Consider the following 23910-nt stretch of genomic DNA (forward strand, 5'->3'; position numbering starts at 1 on the left):
AAACAGCATATTTCTTGTTTGATAATAAAGACTTTGCTTAATTCTGTCCTCTTGCTTTCTTGGGGCCATGATTGGTTGTTGGTCTGCTCATCTTTCTCACTTTCCAGGACAACATGTGACCTAAAGCAGACTCTAAAAGAGGAAGGATAGGTCAGACTCAGAGATTCAAGATTAAACAGAACAGCATGTTTAGAGCACTAGACTCAGAGTTTTTTTTAGAAAAGGAAGAGTAAAACTCCCCAGTATAATGAAGAATTATCTTTACCCAAAGAGATGTCTGGCCTTTGCCCTCAGCTGCTGGGAGGTAATATCTAGGCCCTTCAGATGTCCTACCTGATAGGAGTGTCTTTGTCTGCCTGGGGGGTTTGGCTACTGGCCAGTCTAACAATGTGATTTATGATGGGGGCTTCAAAACATGCCATCCATATCAGTTCTGGCTTCCAGAGGAGCAGTAGACTACAGGTCAGAGATGTGGGCAGTGTGTGACTGAGCCTCAGTAAAAACTCTGGACACGGGAGACTTGGGTGAGTGTCTCTGCTTGGCAGTGCTCTTGAGAGCTGGCACACATTGGATCCGGGAGGAGGTGATATCATCCAGAACTCCACAGGAGATGACCAGAAACTTCATGTTTGGAGCTCCCTGACATTTCACCCCATCTGTCTCTTCCCTTGGCTGCTTCAGATTTGTGTCCGTTTGTAGTGATAATACTTTAATAGTGTGTACCGTGTGTTCCTGAGTCCTTTGAGTAGTTCGAGCAAACTCTCAAACTTGACGGAGTAGCAGGACCCCTGCCTTTGAGGCTCGTGTCTGAAGTGAGGGCAGCCTTGTGGAGGACCGCGTCCATAACCTGTGAAGTTCGGTGGCCTAACACTGGCAGTTGGTGTCGGACATCATTGCATTTCCCAAAACCCGATTTTAGATTTAGATTTTGGCACTTTCCAGGTTGGTTGCTTCTCTCAGCTTCAAATTTTTCAAACATTTATTTTTTAACTTTATTATGTTTTTAAATTTTTGGCTGTGCCCATGGCATGTGGGACCTTAGTTCCCCAACCAGGGATTGAACCCATGCCCCCTGCATTGGAAGGCTGAGCCTTAAGCCCTGGACCACTGAGGAAGCCCCTCAGCTTTAATTTTTTTTTTTTAATCCTTCATCTGGGGGTCATTTCTGCCCTACTTTCCTCACAGGGTTAATTCTTAAGATCAAAATAAATGAACAATGTATGTAAAAGCTATAAATAGCAAACAAGAATATACTATTTAAAAACTGTAAGGAGCCGTCAAAATACATTAATATTATTACGATGAAAGTAAATGGTGGGGATGAATTTGGCAGAGGTGTGCGTGGGTTAGGTACCATTTTATTCAGTCATTCATTATATGAACAACTTTTGCCTTTACTTTGCGTTCAGAGTGTCAGGGAGATAACAGTGAACAGTCAAGACCCTGTCCCTGTGGGGGTTATGTTCTACTCAGGGAGAGAGATAATAACACAGTAAACAAGGCAAGTAATGAGACTGTGCTAATCGTTGCTCTATTTGAGGGATATGATGGGGCAGGTCCATTGGAAAGGGTGCTTCTTCAGATGGATTGGCCAGTAAAGAGTTCTCAGGAGAGCTGACATTTGAAAAAAAGATTCTAAGAGAACTAGAGTGCTTTTTTAGGCTGAAGGAATGGGAAAGGGCAAGGTCTTGAGGCAGGAAAGAGGCTGGTGCATTTGAAAAACAAAAAGGAGATCTGTGTGGCTGCTTCTGGATAACATCGGTAAGAGGTGTGCCTGGTCAGATGAAGGGGAAGAAGTCTGGATTTTTATTTTGTGATCGACGTGAAACTTGGATGATTTTAAGTAGGCAAGTAGCATGAATTGCTTTAAGAATCCAGCTGCTGAATGGGGAAGAGGAGAAGCTAGGGTAGCTCACCAGGTCCTAAGGGACTGAGAAAGGGAGGTCTGTGCGACAACCTCCGGCTATCACTGTGGTTGGTCTTGGGGTGACAGCTGGTAACTTATTGTCTGCCTGCTCTGTTATCTAAATTCCACTCTCTCTCTCTGCTGGAGATGAGTCCACTGTTACCACTGCTGGCTTACCTGATGGTGTAACCCACACCCTTATTCTTTTTTAAAAAATATTTACTTGGCTGTGCCCAGCCCTTAGTTGTGGCATGGGGAATCTGATCTTCGTTGAGGCACATGGGATCTTTAGTTGTGGTGTGTAAACTCTTGGGCTTCCCAGGTGGCTCTATTGGTAAAGAACCCTCCTGCCATTGCAGGAGATGTAGGAGAGGCAGGTTTGATCCCTAGGTCTGGAAGATCCCCTGGAGGAGGGCATGCAACCCACTCCAGTATTCTTGCCTGGAGACTCCCATGGACAGAGGAGCCTGGTGGGCTCTAGTCCATAGGGTCACAGAGAGTTGGACACAACTGAAGTGACTAGCATACACAAGCACACACATGTGAACTCTTAATTATGGCATGTATGATCTAGTTCCCTTACCAGGGATTGAACCCAGGCCACTGCATTGGGAGCGCAGAGTTGTAGACATCCAGGGAAGTCCCCTCACACCCTTATTCTTGAGGTGATCTGAGCCCTGATACCCTTATGCTTCACAGGCTGGGCTGTGCTTGCCATTCATGTCACAGTTAGGCCACAGAGTGCCCAGAGGTGCCCAAGTGGACACCTGTGTTCTGTGTATCCCTGGCCCACATAGTACCAGGTCTACCTCTTTTTTTTGCTGATCAGGGTCAATATTCCTGCCTCAGGCCCCTCTCAAAGCTGCAGCCTTGGGGAATGACATGTATGATATAACTTATATTTTTAAAATGTCACCCTGGCTGCTGTGTAGAACCTGAAGGAAAGGGAGTCAGAGTGGAAGCAGGGAGATAAGTAGAGGTTCCTGTGGTTGTCCAGCTGAGACATGGTGGTTTGGGCCAAGGAGGTGGCCATGGAAATACTTCTACTTGCTAGACTACAAACTCCAGGAAGGCTCAGAGCTATGTCTTGTATACTTATGTATTTTAAGCTTCTAGAAAGTGCCTGGCACAAAGTAGGTGCTCAAAAAACATTAGCTGGGTCAATGAGTGAATAGTTTCTTTCTGAAGTAGACAGGAATCAGGTTTAGGATAAATAAAAGTGTAAGCTCTTCTAAAAAAAAAAAAAAAAGCTGCAACTCTGTATGTCCCCCAGTACATCGGCTAAAGCAGTATTCCTAGGGGTGGAACATATTGTCTTGAGAACAAAGAGGTTCACTAGAGATTGTGTTTCCATCTTTGTGGATGCGAGATGCAGCAATTTGTCTTCTTCAGATGAATGTCCTAGCATAGTAGGCTGCGGGACCCCAAATGACTTTAATGAAAGGGCAAGTCCCTGAACCTTCATGGAGTTTATATCCCACCCTCTTGAGTGCTTCTGTCTTACCATGGCTTTAAGGTGCTAGTCATCTTTTGCTCATTCTCCCCAGTCAGCATAATATCACTGATATAAAGGATCAATGTGATATTCAGTGGGATGTCCAGACAGTCTAGATCTTTACTGACTATATCATGATATAGATTTAGAGAATAACCACGGCCTGGGGCGAAAAACAAAATGAATGTTGTCCAGTTCATATGAATGCTGTTTCTGATCCTCTTTCCTGATTGGGATAAAGAGGAATGCATTTGCTAAACCAGTGGCCACATATCAGGTACTTAAAGTTATATTTATATGCTCTGGCAATGAGACCGTGTCTGGTATGGTGGCTGCCATCAGGGCTTGCATTGAACTGGCAGCAGTCTATAGTCATTCTCCAGGATCCATCTGTTTTCTTTATGGCCCAGACTGATGAATTAACCGGAGATATGGTAGAGACCACTATCCTTGCATCCTTGAGATCCTAAAGAGTGGTACTGATCTCTATCTTCCCTCTAAAATGGGATATGTTTTTTTTTTTTAATCTACCATCTTGCTGGGGAGCAGAGGAGTGGGGAGAGGCACACAGTTTCAGAGGTTTCCATTTGCCCTTCTGCACTGTGACAGCTCTTATCACTTAAACCAACGACCTAATGTGGGGGCCTCTCCAACTACCAAATATATATCAATCTCACCTACACATTCAGGGACTGGGGCAATGACCACCAGGTGGAGCCATGGACCCAGTAAGCCCATTTGAAGATGACACCAACCAGGGCTCCATTTTGACCTGGCCCATGTCCCAGCACTCTGATTTGGGGTGGGGGGAGCTCATAATGACATTTTAGGTCTCTCAGTATCAGTATCATTTCAGACCCTGTGTCCTGTTGGATATCCACCCCCATCCCCCTCCACCACCTAGTTTACAGTCACCCAAGTCAAATGGCTGTGAGTCCCTTTGGGAGAAAGATTGGTGGAATTATTATAGCATATACTTTCTGTGACATTGCAGGGTCCTTTCTCCTGGAGACTTGGACACTTTTTCATTCAGCAGATTTCAGGTCTGAAAACAGTTTCAGGTCTTTGAACTGGGCAAGGGATTATGACTTTTTTAAAAAGTGTTTTAAAAAATATATTTAGCTGTGGTAAAAAAAAAAAAAAACCAAACACATAAAATTGATTAGCTTAACCATTTTTAACTGTACAGTTAAGTTCAGTTCAGTTCAGTCGCTCAGTCATGTCCGACTCTTTGCGACCCCATGAATCGCAGCATGCCAGGCCTCCCTGTCCATCACCAACTCCTGGAGTTTACTCAAACTCACGTCCATCGAGTCGGTGATGCCATCTAGCCGTCTCATCCTCTGGCGTCCCCTTCTCCTCCTGCCCCCAATCCCTCCCAGCATCAGAGTCTTTTCCAATGAGTCAACTCTGCACATGAGGTGGCCAAAGTACTGGAGTTTCAGCTTTAGCATCAGTTGAGTAGTGTTAAGCATATTCACAATATTGTGAAATGCAGCTCCCCAAATTGTTCATTTTATAATTTTGAAACTGCACCCATTAAAAAGCAACCCATTTCCCCCTCCCCACAGCCCCTGGAAACCACCATTCTATCTTCTGTTTATATGAATTTGACTACTTTAGATACTTCATATGAAGTGGGAGTACTTGTCTTTTGTGACTGAATTTCTTAGCAGTCCTAAAGGTTCATCCATTAGTAGTATATGACAGGATTTACTACCTTTTTTAATGCTGAATAATATTCCATTGTACATATATACCAAAATTTGTTTACCCATTCATCCTTTGATGAATAACTTGAGTTACTTCCACATCAGGCCCACCTTAATAATGCTGCAATGAACATAGGTGTGCAAATGTCTCTTCAAGATCCTGCTTCCATTCTTTTGGATATATACCAGGAGTGGGATTGTTGGATCATATGGTAATTCTATTTTTTGAGGAACTGCCATATTATTTTCTATAGTGGCTGCACCATTTTACACTCCTATCAACAGTGCACAAGGGTTCCAATCTCTCCACATTGAGGGATCATGAATTTTTTTTTAATTGGTGCAACAGTGCTCAGCCCCCTGTTCATCTCGTCTTGCATTCTTTTTATGTATTAAACAATACCCATCTGTTTTATCACTGCTACTGCTACTGCTAAATCACTTCAGTCGTGTCTGACTCTGTGAGACCCCATAGACGGCAGCCCACCAGGCTCCCCCATCCCTGGGAGTCTCCAGGCAAGAACACTGGAGTGGGTTGCCATTTCCTTCTCCAATGCATGAAAGTGAAAAGTGAAAGTGAAGTCGCTCAGTCGTATCTGACTCTTAGCGACCCCATGGATGTCAGCCTACCAGGCTCCTCCGCCCATGGGATTTTCCAGGCAAGAGTACTGGAGTGAGGTGCCATTGCCTTTTCCGCTGTTTTATCACTAACCAACTCAAATATCTGTGGGTCAAGCTCCTTTGATTGGCTCTTCAATCTTCCTGTTCATTAAGATAATTGTGACCCCCAGGCTTCTACTGTTGCCACCTGGCCTCCATTGGTGTGGGGGAGGGGGGTTTGATTATCTCCATTGCTGTCAATAATCCCAACTCTGTGGTTGCCTCTCCTACCTTCATCCCAGTGTGCAGAGATGGGCCACCACTGAACTTAGTGATGTTGATGCCCCTCTAATGACTGGTGAATGGTGTGTCTTCTGGACTGTCCATGAAGTCTTCAGGCCTCAGATAATAGATCCATTTTAGTACGTCCACTTCCTAAGCTTTTTAATCCTTTCCTCCACTGTCTGATGTAACTTTGCTCAATGTGGGACATTACTTTTTCCAGGCTTCTAGGAGCACTCTAATAACATGTTGGAACCATCTCTGGGGTGCTTTCTAGAAAGTAAATCCTGTATCCCAAGAGCATGCCCCCAAATTAATAAACTCTTATTCAGCTTTATATTCTGGTACTCTTGATCAAGGGCTGCCCAGGTGGCTCTAGTGGTAAAGAACCTGTCTGCCAGTGCAGGAGATGTAGGACGTGTAACAGATTCGATCACTGGGTGGGAAAGATCCCCTGGAAGAGGGCATGGCAACCCACTTCGGTATTCTTGCCTGGGGAACCCCATGGACAGAGGAGCCTGGTGAGCTACAGTTCATGGGGTCGCAAAGAGTTGGACATGACTGAAGCAACTTAGTATGAACGCACACTTGATCAAGCACATTCAAAATCGAATCCATGGCATCTTCTCCTGCTCCTGCTATTACATGCTGGGTATTAGTTCCTTTTCTCCTTTATGAGGTCCAGCATGTTCTTAAATGAATTGTGTTGAACTTAGCCCTAGTTGTCATCCTGGCAGCTAGAAAAGGTGATGGAGCAGATCCTGGTCCCTGCCACCTTTTAGGGAGGGGCCTTTCCTGGGGACAGGGGGTGCTAACTCTTAATGGGGAGGGGTGGGCCACCTTTGTATGGGTAACCAAAGTCTTATGGGAGGTCTACCATCCGAGGGTACCAGATGTCCCCACTCTGTGTGTCAGGGTTCCCGTGCAGGTTTTCTCAACTAGGGCCCTGAACTTGGCTCAATGAATCTACCTTGTCTAAAGGTTCTAGTTACCTGCCTCAGCTGGAAATTTGTCTTTGAAGTTCTGCATGTCTGCTAGTTTCTGGGTTGAGCCTTCATTCTTTATTACTCTCTTAATGGCAGGAGAGAAGAACCAGAGAAGCCTCAGGCTTTCACACTTTGTTTCTCTTGGTTGGGAATTGCTTTTCCTTATCTCCCTGTAAGATGCCAAAGCAGTTGAGTAACTATCAGCCAGTTTTCTTGTCCTTGTATGAGTCATTTCCCTATCCTTTTCAAATACCTGAATCATTTCACTGGCTAGGAGGTCCCCTCCACCAAATCATTCTCCTAAGTTACCAGCGGTAAGTTTTTCTGGCTGGAGACTGGTCCTGCCTCTCTATAATTTTTCCTTTAAATTTTGCTTGCAAACCAAATGGTTCCTTCTTTAGTTCCTTTCTCTTGCAATACCTTATCATTTACAGCTAAGAAAAGCTTATTAGTACATTCGGTATGTTTTCTATCTTCCTAATACCATAGGTGACAGTTTCTTAAATTATTCCACCACTGTTTAACACAAGGTAACCCTTTCTCCAGCGTCCAATAGTAATTTCCTCCCTGTTCATCCAGCCTCTACTAATAGTCTCTTGGCTGCCCTTCTAGCCTCTGTTGGCTGCCTTATCCCAATGCCAATGTCCTGTGTTTTAGGTTTTAATTATGGCAGTTTCCCACTTCAAAGTTTCAGTTTCTACTGCTAAATAACAAACCACCCCAGATTTAGTGACTTTAGACAATGACTTATTAATTTCTCATGGTTCTGTGGGCTGACTGGATGGTTGGTCTTTGGTCTCGAATGGTGTGCTGCATTTAGCTTGTGTTTGCCCAGAGGCTTGAATCCTGGGATGGTTCTGTGTTGTTTCACTGCCTCTTCCCCCACGTGGCCTCATATCCCAGAGATGCTCGGCCAGGTTTCTTACGTGCGGCTAAACTTTAAAAGGGCCAGAGAGGAAACTGTCAGAGCTCTTAGGGCGTAAACTCTGGAACTTATACAATGGCATGTTCCTCTGGCCAAAGCAAGTCACAAGGCAAAGCCAGATTCAAATAGCACTTGGAGAAACAGCAATGCCTCTTGAGTAGGGGAAGCAGGAAACTCACAATGCAAGAGCATAGAGGGAGGTTGATTCATTGAGGGTCACTATTTAAGGATCTACCACACTTACTGCTAAATCGCCTTAGTCAAGTCCGACTCTGTGCAACCCCATAGATGGCAGCCCACCAGGCTCCCTCGTCCCTGGGACTCTCCAGGCAAGAACACTGGAGTAGGTTGCCATTTCCTTCTCCAATGCATGAAAGTGAAAAGTGAAAGGGAAGTTGCTCAGTTGCGTCTGACTCTTAGCGACCCCGTGGACTGCAGCCCACCAGGCTCCTCCGTCCATGGGATTTTCCAGGCAAGAGTACTGGAGTGGCTTGCCATTGAGGTGCCTATTAAAATGGACTACTACTCAGCCATAAAAAAGAACGAGATTTTTCCCATTTGCATCAACATGGATGGACTTAGAAGGAATTATGCTAAATGAGACTAATCAGAGAGAGAAAGACAAATACTGTATGATATCACTTATATGTGGAATCTAAAAATATAACACACTTGGGAATACAACAACAAAAAAAGCAGCAGACTCACAGATACGGAGAACAAAGTAGTGGTTACTAGTTGGGGGGTGATATCAGAGTGGGAGGGTGGGAGATACAAACTACTGAGAGTAAGGTAGGCTCAAGGATGTATTGTACAACACAGGGAGTATAGACAATATTTCATTATAACTGTAAATGGAAAGTGACCTTTAAAAACTGTATTAAAATTTGTTAATAGATCCTATGAGTTCTTATCACAAGAAGCAAAAAAAAAAAAAAAAAAAAGATGGGAGTTCCCTGGTGATGCAGTAGATAAGAATCTGCCTGCCAATGCGGGGGACACAGGTTCCATCCCTGGTCTGGGAAAAGTCCACGTCTTGGAGTAACTAAACTCGTGAGCTACAACTACTGAAGCCCGTGCACCTGGAGCTTGTGCTCTGCAACAAAAGAAGCCGCTGCAACGAGAAGACCTCAAAACACAACGAAGAGCAGCCCCCACTTGCCATAACTAGAGAAAGGCCACACACAGCAACAGTGCAACCAAAAAAATAAAAAATAAAAATAAATTATAAAAAACAATGCCTGTTAGACACCCAAGTAAAGGAGCCAAAAAAGTATTTAGCTGTAAGTGCCTTGATCCCAGAGTTGGGGGTTAGGCCAGGAAAGAAATTGGGAATCAGCACATAGCCTTGATGCTTATGTGCATCGTCCTGCCCTGCAAGTTCGTGGTTGCTAAGGCAGAGTGCTAGCAGACAGCAGCCCTATGCACAAGGCTGGGAGAAGCCTAGGGGAAGAGAAACATTCTGCTCTCGCCGTGGCTCCAAGTCCAGGTCCCCACTTGAGTGTAGAGTATTCCACTAGCCCTCTCCTTCTTCCTGCCAGAGCCTAGGCATTAGGGATGAGGTTAGGATGACTGGCTTGCACGAAGAGGATGTAGGACAGGAAATCATTCCACTGCCTTGTCACTTAAAGAAAGGAACCCAGGAAAATGGGGAACAAGCCATCCATGATGCTCTGCTCAATCTTTTTTTTTTTTTTTTTTTGCTGTTCTGCATTTGCTGCCAGGTAATGGACGGAGGAGCCTGGTGGGCTGCAGTCCATGGGGTCGCTAGGAGTTGGACACAACTGAGCGACTTCACTTTCAATTTTCACTTTCATGCACTGGAGAAGGAAGTGGCAACCCACTCCAGTGTTCTTGCCTGGAGAATCCCAGGGATGGGGGAGCCTTATGGGCTGCTGTCTATGGGGTTGCACAGAGTTGGACACGACTGAAGTGACTTAGCAGCAGCAGCAGGAGCAATTTGCAAAAGCAACCATATTCCTATTGTTACCACCTCTGACCACTTCCTCTCATTCTTCATCCAGAAGATAGTAGTTTAGACATCATCCCAAGATATCTTCCCTTGTGGCTCAGCTGGTAAAGAATCCGCCTGCAGTGTGGGAGACATGAGTTCGATCCCTGGGTTGGGAAGATCCCCTGGAGAAGAGAAAGGCTACCCACTCCAGTATTCTGGCCTGGAGAATTCCATGGACTATTAGTCCATGGGGTCGCACACAGCTGGACACGACTGAGTGACTTTCACTTCATCAAGATATCTGACATCACTTTGTTCAACCAAAACTGATTACCCTTATTTTAGATTTTTTTGTGTTTCTTGGGAGAAGGGGCTGTTTGCTGTCATGATTTTACTAGCAAGAATGAGATTGAATCTAGTATTTTTGAAAGAAAAAGGTGACTTCAGAGCTATTCCAAACCAGCAGGAAAGACAGGGGAGATAAATCCAGCTTGTCCAAAGGAGAAAGCAAAGAGGAGGAGGGAATGAGTTGGAGGCTGTTTTGCAGATCAAGGGTTCTCTGTTGCCTGCTCTTCTCTGAGTTACTCTTCTCCATATTCTCTTTATGAAAATGAAAACTCCCTTATGTCCCTTGTTTCTGCAGCTATATCAACCTCTCCATCCTGATAACTTAGGAGAAACCGGGAATCTGTATTCTCCAATTGCTCCCCAACCTTCACGTAGTTCTCTCCACACTCGTTAACTCTCCAAGAACTTATTTTTAAACTGGTTTTGCTAATTTTTGCATTCTCCCCAAGCCTGCTTTCAAGAAAGCTCAGGCTGGGGTTGGGGTTGGGGCGAGGCTCCCTCAAGAGTTTCTGGCTCCATCTCATTTCCTGAGCTGTGAGCTGGGCTGTACTAATTGACCTCGAGGGTCTCAGCTGCGCTAAGTTGGGTGTTTGTTAGCTCTCGTTAGGATTGTAATTAGTGCAGAGAATCTGGGTCACAGGCAACTGGTTGGATTGATGATCTCAGGGGGCATGAATAAAGGCGGGGAATAGCAAACAGGTTCCTTGTTTCGTGGGTGGGATGAGCTGGGGCAGGGAATGGTGGGACTTGTGTCATACACACAGACAGACACAGCGTCGCATGCAGAGAGGCGCTCAAGCTCTTAGGGGTGCACGCCTATGTGTGTGTGTGTGTCTGTGTGTGTGTGTGTGGTGTGTTCCCTCCCGCATTTACTCGGGTTTCTTTCCAATCTCTCCATATATGGTGTGGCTCTAGAGCAGGCTGGGGATTGGCTGCTGTTGTTGGGAGACTGGGAGGTAGGAAGAAAGCAGAAAAAGGAACGAACCCAGCAAGGGGAGGGAGTGTGAAGGGAAGGGGGCTGTAGCCCAGCTTCTTCAAGGGGTGCAAAATGGGCTGGGTCCCCTTGCCCGTAAGGTTTAAAGAGGGGAGAAATTCCCTGGGACTGTTGTTTTGTGGGGAATGAGGTACAGTTTACTGTTGCAGAGGGGCTGGCAGAGGGTAGCTATTTCCCTAGGGTCAGCATGGCATGGCTTGTGAAGGCTGGACCCGGGGTAGAGAAATTTGCTGTTTTTCCCTCCTCCTCTTCTTTTCGCCCTAAACAACCTACAGCTCTGCTGTGGAAATAGCATGCAAATTAATTCATCAGCTTTCCAGGTCAACACCTCAGATATTCTTCCTAATGGAGGCAGATCAGGACTGTAGTTCTGTTCCCCAAACCTCTACTTAACAATTTAATGGGAGAAGAACAGGAAAAGTTGAGGAAAATGTCACTGAAATAGGAAACGACATTTAGTTCTTTACCTGCCTCTGTCCCTCACCCCATTTCAACTCTGTCCTGGATCTCCTCATCTCCTCGCCTGGGGCCTCCCAAAAGATTCTCCCTTTTCCAGTTCATTTGTGGAAGAAAAGAATATAACAAAGATGTTGGAAGAGAGGGAAGGAGGAAGAAAAACACACATCCTGAAAAATGTCAGCAACTATATTGTAAGCAGGTTGCCCCACATCCCCTGCTCAATCCACCCATTTACCCCAAAACATGTGACTGGGAAGAAGTAAGGGAAATATTGCAGGTAAAGAAACTGGAGTGATGGAGTGAGGGAAGAGGGATCTGGGAGGAGGGGAAAGCTAGAGTTCCAGCATTGTTATCCTTAAGCCGCGGCCCTCCTGCTCATACTTTGACATCACAGGAGCAGCCCACCAACAGGGTATACTCTAAGATGTTTTTCTAGTGGGAAGCCTGGCTTTGTGCTAAGCTCTGAAATTTTTGAAGCCAGGAGCTCCAGCTCTCCTCAGCCCACCTTTCTATCTGTAGCCTTTAGCACAGTACCTGGCATTCTCTCCTTGAAGAAAGGCCTGTGGGCACACACAGTCCACGAACTGGATCAGCTTGTGTACCAGGATGCAGTGACAGTAAGCTCATCCTCTAAGCCTCATTCAGACTGTGCTCCCACCAGCTGAGCTATGGTTAACAAGCCAATGAGGCAAACTAATCATAGCAGCAGCTGCCACAGCTGCTATTCACCAATCAGCAGGCATTTGCCATACATCTCTACGCTTCCATTTTGCAGATGAGAAAACTGACACTTGGAGAGCTTGTGCCTTGCCCAGGGCCTCATAACTAAAAAGTCAGAGTTTGAACCCACATCTGTCTGGTTCCAAAGCTGGCCTCATTTTACTACCACCTTGCGGCCTGGTTTTGGTGCCTGAAGAGCCCAGGAGTCCCATGGCCAGTTCTGTTTCCTGGTTCCTGGTCTTTCTTTTATGCTCCCCCTCACCATCCTCCTCCTCTCCAGTGTCTCCCTCCATCCTCAAGCTCCCCTGGGAGACAACAGATAATTGGCATTTGGGATATATATGTCACTCCTGCTTTTGTCTTTTTCTTCATTATGTGGGAACAACAAAGATAAAAAAAGGGAAAATGCTAGTAAAATAAACTTATAGAAAGATGCAGACTTCTATAAAGGAAGTAAATACCATTTTAACCTAGACTATTTGTGACAACGGGTATCTCTGCTGACCGTTCTTGGAGTTTAGGTGAGTGAAGCTTGGTTGGAGGACAGAAGTCTGGAGACCCAGGTCCCTCCCCTCCTACCCCACGAGACTCTGGGAGTAACATGTAGGTGGCACCCTGGCGTACTCTCCTCACTCAAAGATGCATGTAATTATGGAACGGCAGGATAGATCTAGGAAAATTCTTCATGACTGTGAATGGTGGGGACCAAAAGAGTGTGAGAATCTCTCTTTCCTACAGATGTTCAACTTAGGTTCCACCATCTTGCTTATGTTGGGTTAAGGAGTAAAGTCAGAGCAAGAACGGCAACTGAGGGTCTTGCCCAAAGGGTGTTGTTTCCCTCCTACCCATCCTCCTGAGTGTCACATGAGGGCAGTCTTGTGGCTAAGATGTCTAGTTTGTTCCCATTTTCTCCCCTTCCTCCCTCTCACCCTTAGGGGAGCTCCAGGTTTTGGCTCCTAGAGGTTAGAGGAAATCTAGGGAAGAGGATAAAGAAGCTAACAAGTGGTCTGCAGTTGACCCTTGACCAACCTTTGACCAAGTTTGAACTGCACAGGTCCACGTACATGCAGGTTTTCAACAAATACTACAGCACAGCTTGTAGTCGCTTGACTCCTCAGATGCAGAGGAACCACGGGTATGGCTGTTAAGTTAAAGGTGGATTAACCCTTGTATTTTTCAAGTGTCAACTGTACTTCAAAGGGTTTTTTTAACCCTTCATTTAATTCAGGGGGCTATCTGTCCCCTTCTTTCCAAAAATCATTCCTATCTGGCCTTTATGACTCATCTCTTGACACTATCACTGTTATTAACTTGATCTTAGAAACTTCAGAGGAAAGAAGCAATCAAAAAGGCTCCCCACAGTCAAGGATGCAGGGGAGCCTGGCGACTCCAAAGGTGGTCGGGAGGATGGTGGTGTGAGTGTAAAGATGTTTTTCTAAAGCTGGGGCTTGATTAATATTGGAAGCGAGGTTTGAGGAAGGAGAGGGAGAGGCTACAGGAAACCCAAGCTTGGCCGAAAGAGGAACCCAGGCACATATTTGGTTTTCCCCTTCATCCTATGCATCACAAGTCAGTTTCTTTTTTAGTTTGGTTTTCTGTCGGGTTGACTATCCCTGGTTCTCCTGTGCTAGGCGCCCCCAGCCAAATCCAAAGCTGTCCCCTCCGTCCAGGGTTGTATCTCTGAATCGGGAAGGGTGTGAGAGATGAAGGGAAGAAACACCTCATATTAAGAAAGCTGGGCAGCTTGATCTCAATCAGAGGCTGCTAGGCATGAGAAGCCAGTGCCTGGTGAGGGCCAGGGTGGATTTTAATTGCACAAATCTTCCTTGGGGCTGGGATAAACTTCACTTCTGTGTGTGTGGACAGGTGGCACTGGCTCTGGAGTTGAGCAGCTGAAATTTCACCCTCAGACTGAAAACTTGGAATGGGACATGAGAGGCCCCCTCCCCTCCCCCTCTAAACTTAGGCGCCAAACACATGGTTGGGAGCAGCAGGTTATTCCTCACCACACCTCAGAGGGTGTGTGTGGGTCAAATGGCCAAACTGAGCCTTCATGACCCTCTCTTCATCCAGGTGAAAGCTTCTTAATATTGCTGTAGGGTTCACCTGCTCCTCATACCTGAGGCTTTAGGGCTCAGAGACAGAGGGGAAGGAAGGAAAGGAGGTTGGGAAATGAGGGCTGTAGGAGGGTCAGGCAGCAGCAAGAGCAACAAATTCGATTGTGTTTTTCTTTTTTGACTGAGGTAAATAAAAAAGCTTTTATCCTGCAACACTTGGGAGATAAGAATCTGTCCACCCCCACGAGTTCCAGACTCTGGCACCGGCCTTCACATCAGGCTCTTCCGGTACTGACTGTGCTGGGTGGTCTGTCTGAGGTGGGAGTCAGGGGTCTGCAGGTCCATCTGTCTGTACAGGTCCCTCAGCTCCCTGACCTCCTGCAGCACCCTCTTCGCTTGGCTCCAATTCGATGATGCCTCTCCCAGCAGCCGCTCCGTCTCCAGCAGCAGCTGCTCTGACTCAGAATCGGGAGGAGACCGAGGGGGCTCCTTGGCCTTTCGCTTCCCATCTCCCAGTCCCTGAACCTCTGCCAGCAGCTCCTGAGTCTTCTCCAGTTTCCTGGCTACCAGGTCCTGGATCCGGGACAGCTGCCCCGGGGCGTGTGGGATGGGGGTTGGGGGGTCCTCGGCCTGTCGTTGGAGGGTGTGGGCTGGCACAGCGTCCCGCTGAGACAAGATCTCCTCCAGGGAGGCACAACGGCTTTTTTCTGTGGCGGTCAACTTCTTGGGTGCCTGTGGGGTGTAGGTGGCCCCTTTGTCTGGCTTTTCCCAAAGTCGGGGAAGGCCACTTGCCCGGTCCGAGGAGGGCTGAATACGGTCTGAGTCTGCTCTCCGCCGGCTGCCTGCTAGCTGGGCCACAGACTTATCCAGGTCGACCCGGAAGCTCTCAGCACAGGAGGTTGGCTCCTCAGGGGAAGGGTCTTCCTCCTGGATCAGGTCCAAAGTCAGCATCCCATCCGAGGTAGAGGTTGAAGCCTGGAGAGGGAGAGGGCAGGAAGGAAGGGGGTAGACTGTCATCCATGGGCATTTCAGGACTGACTGCCTGAGAGAGAAGCAAGCTGTGGTCATTTCCCTCCTCAATGTGCCTTCCCTGAATGAGAAGTCCCCACTCCTGACAGAGCCCTCTGACTTTGTTTGCTCTTTCTTATTCCTTTGATGGTGATTTGAACTTAATTCTTTCATTCTTCTGTGATTTAAAGTAATTTCTCTGGTTGCCCATATTTTCCACTTTACCACGCGCTTCCCCTTACAGTGTCTTCTCCTTCCGTGTTGTGGACTCGCAGCATCAACTGGGTCTGACACACACAGGATGCCTTGCATGGCAGGGCAACTTTTCTTCTCTTCTGTATCCTCTGAGCCACACATCTCAACCCCCTCTGCTATTTGGACCTCAGAACCCCTTGCCTTTAGATAAAACTTGTTCTATTTCCAGAATACTGTAATTTTTTACAGGGTAAAATACTGTAATTTTTTAAAAGATAAAAAAGTAATACTTTAAAAAAGTTATTCAACACCTCACATGTATTGATACACATGTTATTTCAATCATTCCTCACAGCAGCCCTTCACATGGGCACGATTATGCCCCACTTTACAGCTGGAGGTGGGCAGCTTCAGCAAAGCTGATTCCAACCCAGCTTTGTCTGATTGCAAAGCCCTCACTCTTTCTACTATACCTGAGTGCCTCATTCCCTAGAGACTTTGAGCTCGGACAAGTGAAAGAAAATCCTTGCTCCCCTAAATGCCTGCAATATGTAATGCTCTTACCTGTCAGGATAGCTAGCCACCAGACATCAGTTTACATTGCCTCGTAGTATTCATCTCTTCTATTTCTCACTTTCCTTGTGAGTGTATCTCATTCTCCTCAAAGGACGCTAAATCTATTAGGCATCCGTGTGTGCTAAGTCGCTTCAGTCATGTCTGACTCTTTGCGACCCCATGGACTGTAGCCGTGCAGGCTCCTCTGTCCATGGGATTCTCCAGGCAAGAACACTGGAGTGGGCTGCCATACCCTCCTCCAGAGGATCTTCCAGACCCAGGTATCAAACCCATATCTTCTGCATTGGCAGGTGGGTTCCTTACCACTAGGACCAACTGGAAGCCCTTATTGAGGGCACATCTTTCAAATTCACAGTAGGTACTAAATATTTTTGGTTTGGAAGAATCGAGAAAGGGAACAGGGTGAAGGGACTTTCCTAGCTTTTGACCTTGGTACACAAATGCCTCTGGTGGGCTAAGATACAGTCCCGTCTGAGATGAACTGACATGGAGTTAGCCCTTCAGCAATTTTTACTTTCTAAAAATCTTACATACCACAGCCATTAGGTGTCCCCGAGTCGGAGGGCGGCGGGAGTGCTGGATTTTTGCCCTGTCTCGAGTTGGGTGGGCGAGATAGCTGTCCTCCTCAACGGTGACCTGAAGAGCCGAACTGTGAGTCATGGGTGCTATTCAGAGACTCCTAGTCCCAGACCAGCTTCCCCTGAGGCCTGAACACGCCTGGCCTGGGAAATAACCCCCAGCTCAGGAACTGCTCCTGAGCAAATCCAAGGGCAAGGATTTATGGGACATGAAGGGGCTTCTTAGGCTTGCTCACGCGTCAGAAAGCGGGGAAACAGGAGCTGGCAGAAAAGACTTGGAAGCTAGGAGGAGAGCAGGGCTTTCCAAAGGAGATAATGCAGCGGAGCTGGTGGGGGGGGCAGCAAACGGCCCGCGCCACCCTCTTCCCTCTGTAACGGGCCACCCAGCTCCCTGTGGCTCAGCGTCCACCTCCCCACAATTACCCCCCTAACCTCATCCAAGACGCGGTTCTTGGCTCGGGTGATGGCGGAGTTGAGGGCATTGATCCATGATTCCTTCTCTTCCGGACTCACTGCCAGGAAGATCAGGTTAGGTGCCTGTGAGAAGATTCGCGTTTCAGTCAGGGTTTTTACAGAGTTGGCCTCACCTTGACAGTGAAGAAATGAGAAGTTAAACTTCATTCTCTTAGACCCAGCTCTTGGAAGGAGAGAGATTCTACTTCTGGAGTCACCTGTAACTTAAGGAAATCATCCTCTATTCCTGCAAAATGCCCTTGCTTGGAGACTGTTTTAGAAATGACCGAGGAGGAGCTCAGAAGGGTACTGGATATTAACACAGCACTAGATAATTAGAAGAGGTTTGGTGAAGGACAGGTACTAATATAAAGATCTTTAAATGTTTGAAGAAATAGAATGTGACAGGAATGGTTCAGAATTTCAACCACCTACCATGGAACAGGGAAAAGTGGCTGCTTCCCAAGAGGGAGGTGTGTGTGTGTGTAAAGTGGCTGCTTACCAAGAGTGTGTGTGTGTGTCTGTGTGTGTGTAAAGTGGCTGCTTCCCAAGAGGGTGTGTGTGTGTGTAAAGTGGCTGCTTCCCAAGAGGGGTGTGTGTGTGTGTGTGTGTAAAGTGGCTGCTTCCCAAGAGGGGTGTGTGTGTGTGTGTGTGTAAAGTGGCTGCTTCCCAAGAGGGCTGTGTATGTGTGTGTGTAAAGTGGCTGCTTCCCAAGAGGGGTGTGTGTGTGTGTATCTGACAGAGACACAGAGAGAGACGGATGATTTTTGCGGCTGGACAGTTTAAAGTCTGGCCTGCCAGGAAGGAAATGGCCACCATATTCTCAGATTAAATAATAAAAGCTGGTAGGAGAGCAGTAATTCAGGGCCTCTGAGTCAGAGAGCTGAGAGAGATCCCAAAGGGGAAGGTGTTCTCCTCTGGCCTCCACACCCCTGACCCGGTCCGCGTTCCAGGGCCAAGGTGGCAGGAGGAGCATACCGTGTTCCCGGGCTGTTTGGTGTGGGCAAGAGTGAACTTGCTATGATTCTTCTTGCTCCTGCTCTTGGATTTCCGGAGCTCTTCACACTTCTCATAGTCACTCAGGTCAAACACCTCTTGAATGTTTTTCTCATCTTTTACCTAGGGGAGGATTGGAGGTGAGGTGATAACGATTAAAATTACTTAGTCCCTTCTCCCAAATTGTTAGTTTAGACCTGTCTGAGAACCAGAAGAAGCCTGAGAAGGGATGGATGACAGGATAGGAAAAGGCTGTCCTACCCAAGGGTCACAGAGGCCTGATAGTTGGGGGGGACCCCAAGTCCTGATTCCTTGCATGGGTTTCCATTTAAACTCCTCTCACAACTCCCCTCAGTCAAGCTACTGTTTCTAGAACCCCAGTAGGTCTCTTCATTATGACTCCTACTGTGTCCTTCAAAGGACACCATAACAGGGCTCATACTTTAATCCTACCATTCTGAAGTAAGCAGACCTGGATGGCCCTTGATTGTCCAGAGAAGATAAAGGCAGAGCCAACATTAGGGGATTTCTGGAGAGAATGGAGGGCTGCCTCCAGCCTCCCCTTTCTTACGTGTATGTTGATGCTTTCTTACCCTCATTTAGCTCCTTCCTTAAATATATTCTATTATGATGAGACTCATCTATCTCCTTCATTTCAGGAGCTTTAGCACCACAGGGTGGAGAAGGCAATGGCACCCCACTCCAGTACTCTTGCCTGGAAAATCCCATGGACGGAGGAGCCTGGTAGGCTGCAGTCCATGAGGTCGCTAAGAGTCAGACACAACTGAAGCGACTTAGCAGCAGCAGCAGCAGCACCACAGGGACAGCCACCCCTGTGTTCGGTTTGTTCAGATAGGGTGAAAAATACACCTATAGTTCCTACCACACCTTATTCCTTCCAAGGTACCATGACAACCCAATGTAGCTCCTGCAGGATTGAGAAGCCACTGAAGTCACTCCACTGCGCTCTAGGCAGAGACATTTATACCCTCCCTGGAGGACTACTTGAGAAGAGTGTTCTGCTACCTCTTCCCATGATTCCAGTTTGAGCCCTTTTAGTCAGGAAGTTCCTCCTTGTGTCTGAACTGAGCCCTTCCTGCTTGTAGAATCTATCCTGCAACCGGCTCCATCCTTAGCAGCTTTATCCACCATTTGGCTCTTAACTCTCTTGCTGAATGTCTAATGAAAGACCACAACTCTGTCTATATCCTCTGACCCCACAAAGTGAGCGCCACAAAGCAAATTCCATTAAATTTCTGCCAAGGTCTGTTTTAAACCCCTCAGGGATTTTCCTCTTCTCCCCTGAGGTGTTCCCATGGCTCTGGCCCTCTGATCTGGCTTACAAGAGGAGAGAAGACTTTGTCACTGGTCCAGACGGAGGAGTCTGTGATTAGAAAACCCTTTCACCCTCTGCTACTAAGTGCACCTGAGGTCAGAAGACCCTGGGGAATGAGCCTGTTCATGTCTTCTTGGGATGAGAGACGACAACCACCAGCACTTGTTAAAACTAAACAGACAGAAGTAGCGTCATATGTTCCTTGGATGGTATCTACCCTCCCTGACTGGAATTATTTCACAAAAGAGTCCCCACTTCACAAGTTCTGACATAGGAACTGTGAGCATGGAGGTGACTTCATCTATCTGCCTGGCTCTCTCTTCCATCCCCCAACCCATCTCTGCTCTTGTGTCTGCCCATCCTTCTGACTTGCCGCTGGACCCAGGGGACACAGGCCCATTCAGGTGAATGGCCGCTCATACACCCACCTTTGTTTGTTTCAACACGCTGTGGCTCCTCCAGGCCTCTCCCCATCCTGGCTTTGGGCTAGGAAGTGACAGGGGCCTTGAAGGATTGTGGGTGGAAGTGGACAAGATGCTGGTAAGGGGTGTCCCAGAACAATTCCCAGAAACATGGGAGCATGGATGCAGGGTGGTGCATCACTCCTCTCCCCCTCCTTCCTCAGAGCTGAGACTATCAGCAGAGGCCAGAAATCTTGGAGAGGAAAGTGCTGGGTGTGTGTACGTAGCCAGGGGAAGAGAGTTACTTGTTTCTGTTTTCCTTAGGGGAGGGGAGGGGAGGGGAGGGGAAGGGAAGGGAAGGGAGGGAAGGGAAGGGAGGTATTCTGGCTTGGACATGACTGATAAGCAGCTCTGGGGAGCAGGAGACACTGACAGAGGTCAGCCCTGCATAGGGCAGGGGTAGGAGACAGGGTAAGACAAGCAGTGAGACAGTGCCCGGGGAAGATGGACAGCTCCAGGCCCCTAGTTCCCCACTGTATTTTTTTTCCCTCCATCTAATTCATACAGTCTCATTTATAATTACCACCCAGCAAGGTCAACCCTTCCTTTCCCCTGATTCTTTGTCCTTAGGCTACAGAAAGGAATTTTTCCTATGCTTGCCAAAAAAGATGCCCTGAACTCAATTTCCTCTACCATGAGGTCTCCTGAAGGTCTAGTTTCTGTTCCTGTACATCAGCCCCATGGTCAAAAGGTGCCCTTTGACTGAGAATGAGGAGAACAGTTATTAACAACAAATACAGAAGGATTTCTTTGGTTGAGGCAGTTGCAGGAAAAAGACTGGTGCAAATTCTAAGACAGAGGGTTAGGGATTTCCTTGCATTAACATGTAAATTACAGATATTATAGTACATTTTTAAAAACTCTTTAATTCTATTGGCTCTGGAGCTTTCAGGAAGGGGACAGAATACAGCCTACATCCTTGATCAGTTTCACCTTTAGTCTAGGCCTTTGAAGCATGGAAACTGGCTGCAAAGAAGAGTAATACCAATAGGCTTGTTCCCTCTTCCTATGCCTTCCTCTACAGTGGGCAGTTGGCCCCATGACTGGTCAGATGTTCCTGACTCACAGGACACCAGACATCCTAGGCGGAAGTCATTCCATTCTTTCCCCTGTCTCAGTACCCCTTCCTCCACAAATAAGGGTCCGTCACACTCTTTCATCCCCAGACTGTTTTTTAGATTGCTACAAATAAAAAAAATGTCTTGTTCCTTCCACCCTTTCCCTGATCTCATGTTTTCCCCACTGACGTGTGGGAAGTTCTCCCTGATTGCTCACTAGAGTTTCCTGCCATTATGAAGTTCAGGGAAGACAGGAGATACACATGGACACTTGCTTTAAAAAAGAAAAAAAAAAAAAAAAAAAAAACACACCAGAAAGTCAGCAAATTGTGGGGGGGGGGGGAAAACTTGGGTAGGATTTGGGGGTAGAGGTGACCCTTAAAGATAAATTCTCCTGTCAAAGTGTTTTCTCACTTCACTCCAACACCAAGTTCTCAGCTTAGTGTAAACAGCAAGGTTTAAATACCCTTAAGAGGGATCTCTTTGGCCCTGGCATAGCTTAGTTCTTTCTTAGCTGCTTCGGTAGATGTTCTGTTCAAGATGAATACTTTCTCCAGGACTGCGTGTGTGTCTTGTTTCAATACCATAAAAGGATTTATTTACCTAAATATAGTCTAAGCAGAAAGCAGAAGAGGTTAGAACTCAGGGAGGACTTCCCAGTTAGCCCCTGGTGAGGGAACTCACCCTCACCAGGCAGGGGAGGGCCATCCTACCAGGGGAACTCAGGACAGTCTCCTAGGCAATGCTGACATAGTCACAGAGATAGGGATTGGAATGACTTCTAACCCACGGAGGGGCAATTTCAGTTTCTCCACATTCCTGTGTTATTGAGTCCAAGAATTAGGGATAAAACAGAGAAGAGTTTGGATTCAATATGTGGTCTCAGGTTCTGACCCAACGTGGACTGTTTTCATTTTAACTATAGACCCAAAGACACAGAGACATGCAGGGGTTCAAAACTCCACTCTCCCTTCTGATATAATTGGTGGGGGGTGTTGGATAGGAAGGAATGGAGAATGAGTTCCTTGCTTCTTTGTTTTTAAGTGGAGTGGGGGTGGGGAACAGAGAACATGTTAATTAAGGACACTGGCTTCAAGAGAAATAACTGCCACTTAGAAATACTCTACCTGAGGTTACGTGAGACTGCCTCTGGATGGTATGTGTGTTTTCTGTGATTTGGAGCAGCTGTACTACTGATATGACTTGCATATGTCTCTGTGAGAGACAGGAAAGGGGAGGCTAGCTGGGCTGGCGGGGCAGGAAGGAGGGAAGAATAAGCTGAACAGGGTGTTTCAGCAGCAACAGCAAAGAAAAAAGAATCCTACGGTCAGCTTGAGGCCAGGATAGGGGACAGTAGGGGACACTTAAGAGTTTTGGGGACATCTTGGGAGGGAGTTATCATGGCTATCAGAAAGGTATTTTCAAAGGAAAATCTTTAAATAAGATGCAACTTCTAACTCGGGTCTTCTCACTGAAGGGCGACCTTTCTCTGCAGATAAGATGGGGGTAAAGACCAACCGGACCGCTGAACTCGCTTTCGGAACAAAATGAGGAGTGAGGTAAGGGGGAGACGAGAAGTACATATAAGACCCCTTCGGAGAGAACAGGCCAGGACTATGAGAAAACTGGGTAGTTCTCGGCAAGGGCACCTACCTCCTTTTCAGAGATGTAGAGCTGGTCCCCTTTCAGCACCACGTAGCGGTTTTTCCAAATCTCCCTGAAAATCCCTTTCCCGCAGAATTTCCGGACCCAGCCGACCTTCTCAGGCGGTGCACACTGATGGTTTCCATCCTGAGGCCCCTGCCCCCGAGAGTCAGATGAGAATCGCACGGTTAGGTGGTTGCAGCTTTTTCCTCCTCGCGTTCCGTCCCCCGCGCCCTCCCGAGTCCCCGGTCCCCTGCCCGCGTCCGCCCCGCCGTAGCTGGAGTCGGGGAGCCCCGCGTTTGCTCCCCACTTCTTCAAAGCCTTTCACTCCAAGGAACTCGCGTCCCTATCGCTCCCCTCCCCCGTCTTCCAAATAAACAACTGGAATTGCCCGTGCCAGGGGTGAGGGCCGGGCTGGAGCCGAGGGGTGGCCTTCGGGGCTCCGCCGGGTCCCCCGCCCCCTCCCCCAGCTCCCCTCCACGCCGCGCCGGGGTTTACGGCATTTTATTTCTCATTGTCTTCTCGCCGCTGCAGAGCTTGGTGCCAGCGGCCAGCGGCCGCCCGCCGCCCGGGGAAGGCGAGGCCGGGGGTCGGGGTAGAAACTCAGCCAAGTTAACCCCCGGCCCAAGTAAACAAACAAAAGCCCCCGCGGTTCCTCGTCGCGGGCCCGGCGCACCGAGGCCGAAGCTAAGGGGACCGGAGACCAGGCCGGGCGGGGTGGTCGGCCCGGGGCTAGGGCGGGGTGTCCCCGGCCCCCAAGCCGGTCGCCCGCGGGTCCGACGGGGCCGGGGTCCTCGGGGCACAAAGTCAGCGGCGGCCACGGGGCGGGCGGACGTACTCACCCTCTTGGTGGAATTGTTCTTCTTCATCATTCCGGGCTGCCGGGCGGGCGCCGAGGGGCGGCCCCGCGTCGGGGGCCGAGGCCGCTTCCAGGGGGCTCCTGCCCACGGGGAGGGTGCGCAGAGGCCCCCGGCGCCGCCGCCGCTCCTCCCTCCCTCTCCCGGACTCTCCCCTTCTTTGTAGCTCCGGTTACACTAAAGGCCGGCCTCCCTCGCGCTCGCACACACACGCACGCCTGCTCCCCGCCCCTCGGCGCCCTCCATCCCGGCGCCCACGCGGCCCGGTCCCCCGAGCGCGCCCCCGCCGCCCGCCAGCCCGGCCCGGCCC

General features: G+C 48.1%; 2 protein-coding genes across 4 annotated transcripts in view; both read right to left on the reverse strand.

The window, feature by feature from the left end:
• Window positions 1-14595: 14595 nt before the first annotated feature.
• Window positions 14596-23875, reverse strand: PLEKHO1 (pleckstrin homology domain containing O1). Of its 3 annotated transcripts, XM_070785762.1 has the most exons (6): window positions 23586-23875; window positions 22753-22899; window positions 18227-18367; window positions 17228-17332; window positions 16752-16853; window positions 14596-15413 (listed from the first exon to the last, which is right to left on the reverse strand). In XM_070785762.1, the coding sequence occupies exons 1-6, from the start codon at window positions 23613-23615 to the stop codon at window positions 14709-14711; spliced, it is 1230 nt and encodes a 409-aa protein (XP_070641863.1). In that variant the 5' UTR covers window positions 23616-23875; the 3' UTR covers window positions 14596-14708. The 3 variants fall into 3 exon arrangements, with proteins under 3 accessions (XP_070641863.1, XP_070641864.1, XP_070641865.1); XM_070785763.1 differs by lacking the exons at window positions 22753-22899; window positions 23586-23875 and having other exon boundaries at window positions 16752-16866; XM_070785764.1 differs by lacking the exons at window positions 18227-18367; window positions 22753-22899; window positions 23586-23875 and having other exon boundaries at window positions 16752-16866; window positions 17228-17353.
• VPS45 (vacuolar protein sorting 45 homolog) overlaps window positions 22750-23910 on the reverse strand; it is a 72874-nt gene continuing 71713 nt past the window's right edge. Inside the window, exon 16 of the mRNA XM_019956516.2 lies at window positions 22750-22899. The gene's annotated coding sequence lies outside the window, so the exon portion shown is untranslated. The remainder of the gene's footprint in view (window positions 22900-23910) is intronic.

Source organism: Bos indicus, chromosome 3 (genome assembly GCF_029378745.1).
Source record: "Bos indicus isolate NIAB-ARS_2022 breed Sahiwal x Tharparkar chromosome 3, NIAB-ARS_B.indTharparkar_mat_pri_1.0, whole genome shotgun sequence".
Taxonomy (NCBI): Eukaryota; Metazoa; Chordata; class Mammalia; order Artiodactyla; family Bovidae; genus Bos; species Bos indicus.

Excerpts from the sequence above, each read along its gene's own strand:
- PLEKHO1 (XM_070785762.1), bottom strand. The coding sequence starts at position 23,615 with ATGATGAAGAAGAACAATTCCACCAAGAGG. Across the intron at positions 17,333-18,226 it reads CCAAACAGCCCGGGAACACG|GCACCTAACCTGATCTTCCT; the intron begins GTATGCTCCTCC and ends ATCTTCTCACAG. Across the intron at positions 16,854-17,227 it reads AGAACCGCGTCTTGGATGAG|GTCACCGTTGAGGAGGACAG; the intron begins GTTAGGGGGGTA and ends TCGGCTCTTCAG.